The 13,275-nt window shown below is 43.1% G+C and overlaps 1 protein-coding gene across 1 annotated transcript in view; it reads left to right on the top strand.

The window, feature by feature from the left end:
• COG5 (component of oligomeric golgi complex 5) overlaps positions 1–13,275 on the top strand; it is a 196,686-nt gene that overhangs the window by 27,729 nt on the left and 155,682 nt on the right. Inside the window, exon 6 of the mRNA XM_081101799.1 lies at positions 611–731. Within this exon, the coding sequence (XP_080957925.1) occupies positions 611–731 (121 nt within the window). The remainder of the gene's footprint in view (positions 1–610; positions 732–13,275) is intronic.

Genomic DNA, 13,275 nt, shown 5'->3' with positions numbered 1-13,275 from the left:
TTTTAATATATTTTATTGATTTTTTACAGAGAGGAAGGGAGAGAGACAGAGAGTTAGAAACATCAATGAGAGAGAACCATCGATCAGCTGCCTCCTGCACATCTCCCACTGGGGATGTGCCCGCAACCCAGGTACATGCCCTCGACCGGAATCGAATCCGGGACCTTTCAGTCCGCAGGCCGACGCTCTATCCACTGAGCCAAACCGGTTTCGGCTTGAATGATGATTTTTAAAAGTTGTGATTATTTAGGTTACTGAGTGGTAGAAAAACAAAAAAGAAAACGAATCTGTAGCATCTGGAAATAATGGACAGGTTTACCTACTTTTTTGTTGTTGTTGTTAATCCTCACCTGAGGATCTTTTTTAGAGAGAGTATAGGGAGGAGGAGAGACAGAGAGAAATATCTATGTGAGAGAGACACATTGATTGGTTGCCTCCCACATGCGTCCCAAATGGGGCTGGGGATCGAGCTTGCAGCTAAGGTACATACATGCCCTTGACCAGAAACAAACCAGGGACCCTTCAGTTCGAGGGCCAATGCTCTATCCACTGACCCATACCAGCTAGGGCCAGATTTACCTACTTATTGAACATTATGATATTTGTACAGGTTGCCTGTGATTTGCTTCGGAGAATAATTCGCATCTTGCATCTCAGTAAGAGACTCCAAGGACAACTGCAAGGGGGTAGTAGAGAGATAACAAAAGCTGCCCAGAGTCTCAATGAACTTGGTAAGTCCTTTTGATTACAAAGTTAGTAGAGTTTTAAAGGATTTTTCAGTCACTTGATTTGTTGTCTTTTGTTACGTCATCACCATTAACAAATATTATTGAGCACACTTATTTAATAATTGACTGTTTACAACATTGTCACACTTTTCAAAGTGGGTGAGTAAAATTAGTTGATTTCTTAGAAATGCTGTTTATATTTAAAACTATCATATAGTATAATTGGCCTTTTTAAAATATAGGCCTGTGAATTTTAACTTGTGTGTAGATTCATGTAACCTCCGCACAGTCATGGTACAGAATAGCTCAATCTCTCTCATGATCTCCTTCTATAATAATGCCTACCCACCTCCCCTCCCCTACTCCTAACCCTGGCAACTACCCAGTTGGTTTTGCATTACTGTTGTTTTGTCTTTTGTCTTTTGTTACCTTTTGAGACTGATTTCTTGTACTCAGCATAATACCTTTGGAAATTATCAAGGTTTTTGTATATACCGTAGTTTGTTACTTTGTGTTTGTTGGAATACCATTGTGTGGTTGTACCACTATTTGTTTTTTGATTCACTGATTGAAGGAAATATGCATTTTCAGTTTTTGGTGATTATGAATAGAACTACTATAAACATTTGTGTACAAGTTTTTATGTGAACTTAAGCTTTCATTTCCCTAGGAGAAATATCTACGAGAAATGCTGTTTTTTAGGTGACAAATCCCATGTTGACATTATGCCTAGAAGATTATTGAATTTATTTCTTCATTTGTTCCTGAAACATTTAGACTCTTGACATTCAAGGGTTTAACATTCATGGTTTTGACTATTAAAAAGCTGCAAGGTCTGTGATGAAGCAGTTGATAATTTTTCAGGCAAAACGTTGAATAGCTATTGAGTGGGCAGAGAATTACCTAGCACCTGGATTTTAATGAGGATTTGTGTGTTTTTTTCCCGATAGGCACACAGTAATTTTTCTGAAGTGGATGTGTTTAGTAGTATTTGTAACTTTGTAGGTTCAAAAGGTCTTTATATTCATCGCAAATATCAAGATTCTATTTAGTCTTGGTGGTATGCTGTGAAAGTAGTTATGGCAAAATAATATCTGAAGGATGTGTATTACATGTTTTTTTGAAATTTTCTGTTTGATATTTCAAGTACATAGTCATGCTGTAAAGATTATTCTGTATTTTTTACTAAGACAATGTAATATCTTTCACAAATCATGCTTGAACACATTTCAACTTATAATGCTTAAATACATTGCTTAGATACATCATTGGGAATAGATTCAACTTGTGATTTGTAATGCTGGGAAGATATTGTATAAAAAGTTAAGTTTTTAGCAGTGAGTAATGATTGCTTTTTTCAGACTGTGCTAAATTTAGGTGTATAAAAATCCTAGTATTAGAAATTATTTTTTGCTTTAACTTTTAAAAAATCAGGCACAAATATCAATTATAATGCTTTGAGTTTGTGCAGTGCAGAGTATAAACCCACTATCCTTCCAATGAGGTGTTGGCTTTATCCATAGTTTTATAAATATAACTAGAGGCCCGAAGCATGAAATTCTTGCAAGGGGCTGGGCCTTCGCAGCCGTGGCGGCTTGCCCCGGCCCTCACAGCCCCAGCTTCGTCTGGAAGGACTTCTGGAAGGTAGTTTGGCTGTCTGGTCTAATTAGCAAATTACGCTTTTATTACTATAGATGATGATGAGAGGTTGTTGAGAAAATATAGTTTGTGGTGGGTTTATCTCAAAATGGATTGTATTAATTTAAAATTTTAAAGCTGCAAGGACTGGCTACCACCATGGAGGATCATCTGTGGGCCCACCCACAGACCAGAACTTATTTCAAAAGGGCTCTGGTTGCCTGCTGTGTCCGCCCCTTGAGTGTGTAGATATGGAGGTGGTTGGGTGATGCTTTGACATGATCTGAAACTGTATACTGGGTGTGCTGACTGGGTCCTTCCAGGAAGTATAAGCCAAGGCCAGCCACCACCTGTGTTCTGCCTAGGGCCACCTGGCATGAAGTACAAAGTGAGCTGCACATGGCTGCTACTTGAGCTGTACTTGGTGGTGCCCAGGCAAGGCCAAACTGTGAACCAAGGCCTGCTGCTGCTAGTGTTGGGCCTGGGGCTGCTTAGTGAGAGGTATAGGTCACTGTGAGGCCAGATGCTGCTTGTTGAGAATTATTAGGAACATTTGAAGTGTGATCAAGGACAGGCGATTTGTATGGGAAAGCTTCTGCAGCTCAGATATCCCTCTCACATGTGGGTGTGGGACCAGCCCATTTCCCCCCCTCCCCCCCCCCTCTTTCTCCTCCCTTCCTACCAGTCTCCATGTGGCTTCTTTTAATTGCTAATTGTAGAGTGTCCATTCAACTAGACATCAGGCAGCTCTGAATGATGGTTGTTCTGTAGTTTAGTTATAATTTTGATATGGTTGTGGGAGGATGGGAATACCACATTTACCTCTTCTTCCATCTTGACCCAAGCTTGTTAGTTTTGGATACTTCATATTTATAGATTAATATGATAAATTTTGTATCTTTTTATAATAATGGTGCTTTCTAAACAGAAGCAAATCTCTTCATTTCTGCCAGTCTACGTTTATATTTTTAAAGTTTTATGGTTTTTTAAAATAACATATGTAGACTTAGCTTATCTACACTAATAAAAGACAGACATGCAAATTGACCATACCTCTGCTATGCCTTAAGCCATGCCCACCAGCCAATCAGAGCAACTATATGCAGATTAACCCAACCAAGATGGCAGCCGGCAGCCACAGAGCTGGAGCAAGCAGGAGGCTTGGTTGCCCCAATGATGGAGGAAACCAAGCTTCCTGCCAGCTCTCAGCTCCACTCAAAGCAACAAAGTTTCAATTATAGAAGGTAAATAAACCCCAGATACCTGCTTTCAGCCGGCCGGGGCCACAGAGCTGGAGCAAGCAGGAGGCTTGCATTGCCCCTGGCGAAGAAGGAAGCCAAGCTTCCTCCCTCCTGCCCTGGCTGGCTCTGAGCTCCTCTCAAGGCTACAAAGTTTCAATTATAGAAGGTAAATAAATCCCAGAATAAAAAAGAAAAAGAAAAAAAGGAGAGGCTGGGAGCTTCGGTCGCCGGGGGGCTTGGCCAGCATGAAAACGGCCCTCAGCCCCTCACCCAGACTGGCCAGGCATGCCAGTGGGGACCCCCCACCCTAAAGGTGGTGTGGCCAGCCAGAAAACAGCCATCAGCTCCTCACCCAGGCTGGCCAGGCACCCCAGTGGGGACCCCCACCCTGAAGGGGGTGTGACCAGCTGCAAACAGCCATCAGCCCCTGACCCAGGCTGGCCAGGCACCCCAGTGGGACCCCTACCCGGATCCGGGACACCCTTCAAGGCAAACCACCCAGTCCCCACCCATGCACTAGGCCTGTATCGTATATAATAAAAGGGTAATAGGCAAACTGACCCTAATAGCAGAACAACTGGGAATGACTGTTCACTATGACACACACTGACCACCGGGGGCAGACGCTCGATGCAGGAGCTGCCCCCTGGTGGTCAGTGTGCTCCCACAGGGGGAGCTCTGCTCAGCCACAAGCCAGGCTGATGGCTGCCAGCACAGCAGTGGTGGCGGGAGCCTCTCCCGCCTCCTCACCAATGCTAAGGATGTCCAACTGCAGCTTAGGGCTGCCTGGCTGCCAGAGGGATGTCTGACTGCCAGCTTGGGCCCGTTCTCCCAGGGAGCGGGCCTAAGCCAGCAGGTGGACATCCTCCGAGGGGTCCCAGACTGCGAGAGGGCACAGGCTGGGCTGAGGGACCCCCCCCCCCCCCTAGTATTTAATAAAATCTATTACTTATAATTAAATTTAGGAAACAATTAGGTTTCAATATACATTAAGACTTGCAGTTTGTTTGAAACCTCATATAAAAATGAGTGACTAAGATATAGTTTTGTGTTTGATAAGCTTAAGGTATGTTCTTTTCTGAAACTAAGCATTGCTTGGCTGGTGTGACTCAGTGGTTGAGTGTTGACCTATGAACCAGAGGGGGCACAATTCGATTTCCAGTCAGGGCACATGCCAAGTTGCAGGCTTGATTCCTGATAGAGAGCATGTAGGAGGCAGCCGATCAGTGATTCTCTCTTATTATTATTGGTGTTTCTGTCTTTCTCTCCCTCTACCTTTCTCTCTGAAATCAGTCAAAATTTTTTTTAAAAAATTGTTAGAACTAAGCTCAAAACTGATGATAATATAAGTGATCATATAAGAGAAACTAGTCTCTGCCCTAACCGGTTTGGCTCAGTGGATAGAGCCTCGGCCTGTGGACTGAAGGGTCCCAGGTTCGATTCCGGTCAAGGGCATGTACTTTGGTTGCGGGCACATCCCCAGTAGGGGGTGTGCAAGAGGCAGCTGATCAATGTTTCTCTCTCATTGATGTTTCTAACTCTCTATCCCTCTTCCTTCCTCTCTGTAAAAAATCAATAAAATACATTTAAAAAAAAAAAGAGAAACTAGTCTCCTCATGATCATGATCATCCCTAAGAGAAACTAGTCTCCTCTCAGCTTTCTTGTTTTGGCTCATCTGCATTTTCCATAAAATAGTCAGAAAAATCCTCATTATTCTCTTACCATAAGACTTAAAATTTCTGGTCCATATGTCATATGTGAAAACCAATACCCTGTTAATTTTGAAATGCTTTTAACCAAGATTTGCTTACATTTAAATTACCAGGTTATTTTTTTTTGTTATGAATTCACTGTTATTTTTAACAAATTTTAGTGAATAAGCCATATGTTGGAAAAAGCACTAGTAATTTCACTGACATAAATAAATATTACATAGCTACAGCTATATAGTCTACATATTTAAATTTAAGAGTGTTCAGGCAATGATCAGCATGTGATCACACTGCATCATACAAGGTAATTGGTTCTATTGTCTCATGGCATGACTTTCCGCAGTTTTTTAAAACATGTTGAGAGAGAGAGAGAAAGAGGAGAGAAACATCAATGGGAGAGAATGCTCCTTGCATGCCCCCTGCTGGGGATCGAGTCTGCAATCCATGCATGTGCCCTGAAGAACTTGAACCAGTGACCTCTTGGTTCATGGATCAAAGCTCAACCACTGAGCCACACTGGCTGGGCTCTGCAAAAATTTAATGCTTGCTGGCCAGTGTCCTCAGATGTGCAGTAAGCCACGCCCCAGCAATGTGTTTTTGTTTAGTCACAGTGACTGGTGTATGCATGCATTACTAGAACTATTCAGTATAAACTCAAAATCACAGTAATACATATAAAAACTTTTCTGTGAAATCAAAATTTTATAAAAACTTTAAATACACAAATTTGTCTGCATAAATAACAACAGGTAAACTAACTCATTTGTCAACTTTTTAACATACACATTTGGAAAATCTACTTTTTTTAAAAAAAAATATATTTTATTGCCGAAACCGGTTTGGCTCAGTGGATAGAGCGTTGGCCTGCGGACTGAGGGGTCCCGGGTTCGATTCCGGTCAAGGGCATGTACCTGGGTTGCGGGCACTTCCCCAGTGGGGGATGTGCAGGAGGCGGCTGATCGATGTTTCTCTCTCATCAATGTTTCTGACTCTCTATCTCTCTCCCTTCCTCTCTGTGAAAAATCAATAAAATATATTTTAAAATATATATATATATATTATTAATTTTTTAAAATATATTTTATTGTTTTTTTACAGAAAGGAAGGGAGAGGGATAGAGAGTTAGAAACCTCAATCAGCTGCCTCCTGCACACCTCCTACTGGGGATGTGCCCGCAACCATGGTACATGCCCTTGACCAGAATCGAACCTGGGACCTTTCAGTCCACAGGCCGACGCTCTATCCACTTAGCCAAACCGGTTAGGGCTGGAAAACCTACTTTATTATATAATGAACTTTTGGCTTTAATGAACACCCACTTGCCCTCAATAGTCCATTGTGTTGAGGTTTTACCATATTCATTCAACCAGTATTTATTGAATGCTTACTGCATGTGCTTGTGTTATTTCAGATATTGCAAATATATCACTGGGTAAAATGGAAACCCCTCTGCCTTTTATGGAGTTTATATTCTAGTAGAGTGGTGGTCCTAAAGTGACATACCTGTTATATCTATCAAAGTCTGTCTCCAAAGTTTGAGTCTTAACTACCAATGCTGTACTCCTTTCCTTAAACTCCGTGGTACCATTTAATTGCTTCATCAAAGGCATTGTTGCCATTGGTAGATCTCCCAGTGTCCCTTTTTATGTAAAGGATAAAAATATTACACTTAAGATATACCATGTTTGTACAGTGAATGTGTTTTATGTTGTGATTGTGGGCTGACTGTTGTCAGTGACTTAACATTTTTTTTTAAAAATATATTCCACTAATTTCTTACAGAGAGGAAGGGAGAGGGACAGAGAGTCAGAAACATCGATGAGAGAGAAACATCGATCAGTCGCCTCCTGTACACCCCCCACTGGGGATGTGCCCGCAACCAAGGCACATGCCCCTGACCGGAATCGAACGCGGGACTCTTCAGTCCGCAGGCCGACGCTCTATCCACTGAACCAAGCCGGTCAGGGCGACTTAACATTCTTTATCAAAGCTTTATTGAATTATTTTTTAAAGATCATTTAAAAAATATTTTTATTTTTATTGATTTCAGAGGGGAAGGAAGGGAGAGAGAGATAGAAACATCAATAATGAGAATCATTGATCAGCTGCCTCCTGCATGCCTCCTACTGGGGATCGAGCCCTCAATCCAGGCAGATGGCTTTGACCTGAATCAACCTGGGACCCTTCAGTCCACAGGCCAATGTTCTAGCCCAGTGGTTCTCAACCTTCCTAATGCCTGACCCTTTAATACAGTTCCTCATGTTGTGGTGACCCCCAATTTCATTGTTACAAATTGAACATAATTAAAACATAGTGATTAATCACAAAAACAATATGTAATTATATATGTGTTTTCGGATGGTCTTAGGTGACCCCTGTGAAAGGGTCGTTTGACCCCCAAAGGGGTCGCGACCCACAGGTTGAGGACCGCTGCTCTAGCCTCTGAGCCAAATAGCTAGGGCTAAAGATCATTTTTTTAAAAAGTATAATCAAGAAGTAAATTAAAGTAGTTGGATATGATAAAAAGTATTTCCACCAGTAATTTTTCATGATCTGTTTTCTGAGTTTTATAATTGTGTTGCTAAGCTGCAATATATTAATACCATGTATCATGAGAAAATATTCTTAAAACAAACTTTGCCATGGAAGCATTTTATGAAATATTTATTATAGAAGGAAGAGATAGTCTAACTTTGTTTCATCCACTAATATTCTTACTGTGACTGTGGTATTTTCTTAATCTGATAAAATGCTACTTTAGGCAAATATTTCTGACTTGTGTACAAGTGAAAGTATGATTTATATAATTTTCTCTTTTAATATGTTACCAATAATTAATGAATTAATGAGTGTTTTTTTTGAGATGTCTGCAAGATGAGGTAGTTAGTGAAAATTTTAGAAAGGTTTATTATTTTAAGCTTTTGAAAATTGTTTATTGGTAGGAAAAAAGTTTTAAATGCCACATTACAGTATTAAATTAGGTCCAAGGTGACTTCTTAAATGTATTTAATAATACCGTATGCTTAGTTTTTTTGTGAAACTTTAATATAGAGAATTCAGTATGCATGTTTGAACTTACACTGGAATCACATATGATGATATACATTTTCAGTAAGTATATTTGATTTAGGTGGTCTCCAAATTACTTACATATGTGACTAGATTCAGCTACCACCAGGTGGGGGTAATGCTGTGCTCAAATCTAAATGTTCCTGTTAATGGGCTTATGCTTAGCTGTGGGTTGGCCTGTTGTAAAGATAAACATATTAAAGTTACACACACACGAAAGCCTTTTTCTTTTAACTAATTGAATTTAATGTTACTAAAATTTATATTAAACAGGTGATAGCCACACACCATTTATGATACTATTTTATTGGTTTTATCTTTAATCACACAGTGTCAAGAAACAAAACCAGGATAACATCCACACAGAAACAAAAACAGCTTGCTTTTTGGAAACTTTAGTATTTTCTTTTTCATAAATTTCGAAATTTTGGTAGTATTTCTAGGTATATGTGTTATTACATATGGTGATTTAATGCTTATGGAAGCTGTTTATGTTACCTTACTGGAACATTTGTTAGCGTTCTCAAACACTGATAAGATTCTGTAAATTAGTAATGAAAATGAAAATTTTCATTTCTTGGTTCTAAAGGGTTTTCTTTTCTAGTTGGATGCTTAAGTCTGTAGTTCTCAACCTCTTTTCTATTCTAATATAAATATGTTCAGTTGTAAAAATGAAAATGTATCTTAAATTAACTTAAGTAGTACCTTTGAAATACTAGGCTTATTATTATATTTACTGTTCCTTTTTGTTGATTATTTTATTGACTGTTTTTTTACTATTGGTATCAGCCTACTTCTTAGTGAATTGAAGCTTTGGGTCTCCAAGACTAATATTATATAGAAAGATTAGGTGGGCCATTCTACATTTCATCATTATACTTGATTGCTTTATGTAAAAAAAAGCCTAGAACTATTAAAAGCAGTTTTATCAATCATTGGTTTGGTAAATTGAAATTAGCTATAGTCTAAGTTAAAAGGATTCAATGCAAATATATGATTATGATTATAAGTATACATATAGAATTTTAATATCATGTAAACAACAGGCATGGTCTTCTGAGAGAGGTGTTTATTAGTAAAATAGGATACAGTTATATTTTAATTTCTATTCATTTATTTCACTTCAATGAATCAGAAATGTTTTCCTACCACATACAAATGGAAGACAATGCTGATAATATAATTTTATCACACTAGGAATATATTCATTGGTTAGTGTTGATGATCTATATTATTTACATATTAGTTTTATTAAAACTAAAATAATTTCACTTTTATCATTGACTATGATATTAGCTGTGTGTTTTTTATGTATGGTCTTTATTATGCTGAGGAAGTTCACTTCTATTTCTAATTTATTGTTTTTATCATGAAGGAGTGTTGAGTTTTGTCAAGTGGTTTTTCATCAGTTGAGACGATCTTGTGTCCCCCCAACCCCTCTTCATTCTGTTAATGTGGTATATAGTATTGGTTGATTTCTGTGCATTGAATCATCCTTGCATTCTGGGATAAATCCCCCTTAGTCCTAGTGCTTAATGCGCTGCTGGATTCAGTTTGCTAGTATATTGCTGAAGATTTTTGTATCTATAGTTATAATGGACATTGGCCTGTTGTTTTCTTTTCCTGTGGTGTTTTTTTTGTTTGGCTTTGGTATCAGGGTGATGTTGACCTAATAGAATGAGTTAGGAAGTGTTGTTCTTTTTCATTTTTTTGGAAGTGTAAATAATTTTGATATTAATTCTTTAAATGTTTGGTAGAAAAAATTCACCAGTGAAGCTATCTGGTTTTGGGCTTTTCTTAGTTGGAATTTTGTACTTTCTTTTGTGTTAATCAAATACTTTTATATATTTCATTTTGTTTTGTCTATTTGTGCTTGATTGCATTTTAGTTATTTTAGATTCTGTTATGTTCTACTAGAGCAGTGGTTCTCAACCTTCTGGCCCTTTAAATATAGTTCCTCATGTTGTGACCCAACCATAAAATTATTTTCGTTGCTACTTCTTAACTGTAATGTTGCTACTATTATGAATCATAATATAAATATCTGATATGCAGGATGGTCTTAGGTGACCCCTGTGAAAGGGTCTTTCGACCGCCAAAGGGATTGTGACCCACAGGTTGAGAACCGGCTTGGTGCACCAGTGGGGTCCCTAGGCCTGGCCTGTGGGATCGGGCCAAAACTGGTTCTCTGACATCCCCCAACAGGTCCTGGATTGCAAGAGGGTGCAGGCCAGGCCAAGGGACCCCACCAGTGCACTATCCAGGCCGGGGAGGGATGCGGGAGGTTGGCCAGCCGGGGAGGGACCGTGGGAGGGCTCCAAGGCGTGCCCCACCCCTCTTGCTCAGTCCTGATCGGCCAGACCCCAGCAGTAAGCTCACCTACCCGTTAGAGTGTCTTCCCCCTGGTGGTCAGTACACATCATAGCGACTGGTCGGACTGTCTGCTCCCTGGTGGTCAGTGCACGTCATAGCGAGTGGTTGAGCGGCCTTAGCATATCATTAGCATATTATGCTTTGATTGGTTGAATGGCTGACCCAACAATGAGACACTTAGCATATTAGGCTTATATTATATACTAGAGGCCCGGTGCACAAAAATTTGTGCACTCGGGGGGGAAGCGGGGTCCCTCAGCCCGGCCTGTGCCCTCTCCCAGTCTGGGACCCCTCGGGAGATAACGACCTGCTGGTTTAGGCCTGCTCCCAGGTGGCAGAGGGCAGGCCCAATCCCTAGGTGTAGCTCCTGGTCGGGCTCAGAGCAGGGCCGATTGGGGAGTTGGGGCGCCTTCCCCTGTCATGCACAGAGCGAGGCAGATTGGGAGGTTGCGATGCCACCCTCAGTCACGTTCAGGGTAGGGCCGATTGGGGGGTTGGGGCACCGCCCCCTGTCACACTCAAGGCAGGGTCGATGGGGAGTTTGCGGCGCCACCCCCTGTCATGCACAGAGCAGGGCCCATCAGGGGGGTTGGGGCTCCGTACCCTGTCACGCACAGAGCAGGGTCAATCAGGGGGTTGGGGAGCTCCCCCCTGTCATGCACAGAGCAGGGCCGATCAGGGGGTTGAGGAGCTCCCCCCTGTCACTCACAGAATAGGGCTGATAGGGGAGTTGGGGCACCGCCCCCGTCACACTCAGGGCAGGGCGGATCAGGGGGTTGGGGCGCCGCCCTCTATCACCCACAGAGCAGGGCCAATCAGGGGGTTCGGGCACCGCCACTGTCACACTCAGGGCAGGGCCGATGGGGAGGTTATGGCTCTACCCCGTCACACACAGAGCAGGGCCCGTGGGGGGGGAGGGGTTGGGGCGCCGCACCCTGTCACACACAGAGCAGGGCCGATCAGGGGGTTAGGGAGCTCCCCCCTATCAGGCACCGAGCAGGGCTGATCAGGGGGTTGTGGCACCTTCCCCTGTCACGAACAGAGCAGGGCGGGTAGGGAGGTTGTGGCCCCACCCCCTGTCACACACAGAGCCGCAGGGCAATCAGGGGGTTTGGGCGCTGCCCCCTGTCACGCTGATCCCGGTGCCGGGAGGCCTCTCAGCTCCGCTTATCCCGGTGCTGGGATGCCTCGTGGCTCTGCTGATCCCGGTGCTGGGAGGCATATTACCCTTTTACTATATAGGATAGAGGCCTGGTGCATGGGTGGGGCTGGCTGGTTTGCCCTGAAGGGTGTCCTGGATCAGGGTGGGGGTCCCCACTGGGGTGCCTGGCCAGCCTGGGTGAGGGGATGATGGCTGTTTGCAGCTGGTCACACACCCTTCAGGGTGGGGGTCCCCACTGGGGTGCCTGGCCAGTCTGGGTGAGGGGCTGAGGGCTGTTTTCAGGCCGACTGAAGCTCCCAACTGCTCCTTTTTTTCTTTTTCTTTTTTATTCTGGGCCAGCTTTAGCTCTGGCTCCAGCTCTGAGGCCTCTGCTGCTGAAAGAAGGTATCTGGTTTGTTTTGGTTCTATAATCGAAACAATGTATAACTCCAGCTCTTGAGATCCCGGGCTCGCTGAAAGCAGGTTTCTGGGGTTTTGTTTAGCTTCTGTATTTGTTACAATGTTTCTTAAACTGCAAACTCAGAGGCCGGCAAGGCAGGTGGGGAACGTTGGAGTCCTCTGTCACTGAAGCAAGCAAGCCTCATGTTAGTTTCAAGCTGCCTGGCTGCCGGCTGCCATCTTAGCTGGCAGTTAATTTGCATATCTCGCTAATTAGCCAATGGGAAGGGTAGCGGTCGTACGCCAATTATCATGTTTCTCTTTTATTAGATAGGACTAGAGGCCTGGTGCATGAATTGTGCACAGGTGGGGTCCCTCTGGGTGACCTGCAGGGATTGAGCCGAATCCCACAGTCCCATGCCACCTGGATCTTCTACCTGCCATTCCTGCTCATCCCGGCCCACTGTGCCTGTTGTGGGCTCGTGCCCAATCAGTTCCAATCAGGAGAGGCTCGTGCTGCCGCAGCAGCACTCACCAGCCATGAGCCCTGTGCCTGGCGCCCTCCCAAGGGGAGTGGCCTATGAGATTGGGCTGAAAGCAGCTCTCCAGCATCCCCTGAGGGGTCCTGGATTGCGAGAGGGAGCAGGCCAGGCTGAGGGATCCCCACGGGTGCATGATCGGGCCGAGAAAGGACTGCAGGAGGGCTCCAGGGTGTGTCTGGCCCATCTTGCTCAGTCCCAATCCGCCAGACCCCAGCAGCAAGCTAACTTACTGGTCGGTGCATCTTCCCCCTGGCAATCAGTGCACATCATAGCGACTGTTTGACTGGTCGACTGTCTGCCCCCTGGTGGTCAGTGCACGTCATAGCGAGCAGCTGAGCAGCCTTAGCATTTCATTAGCATATTACACTTTGATTGGTTGTTTGGTTGTTCTGCCGTTCGGTCTATTTGCATGTTACCCTTTTATTATATAG

Source organism: Myotis nattereri (genome assembly GCF_964212035.1).
Source record: "Myotis nattereri genome assembly, chromosome: 11".
In the NCBI taxonomy this organism is placed as follows: Eukaryota; Metazoa; Chordata; class Mammalia; order Chiroptera; family Vespertilionidae; genus Myotis; species Myotis nattereri.
This window is presented reverse-complemented; position numbering and strand designations above follow the sequence as displayed.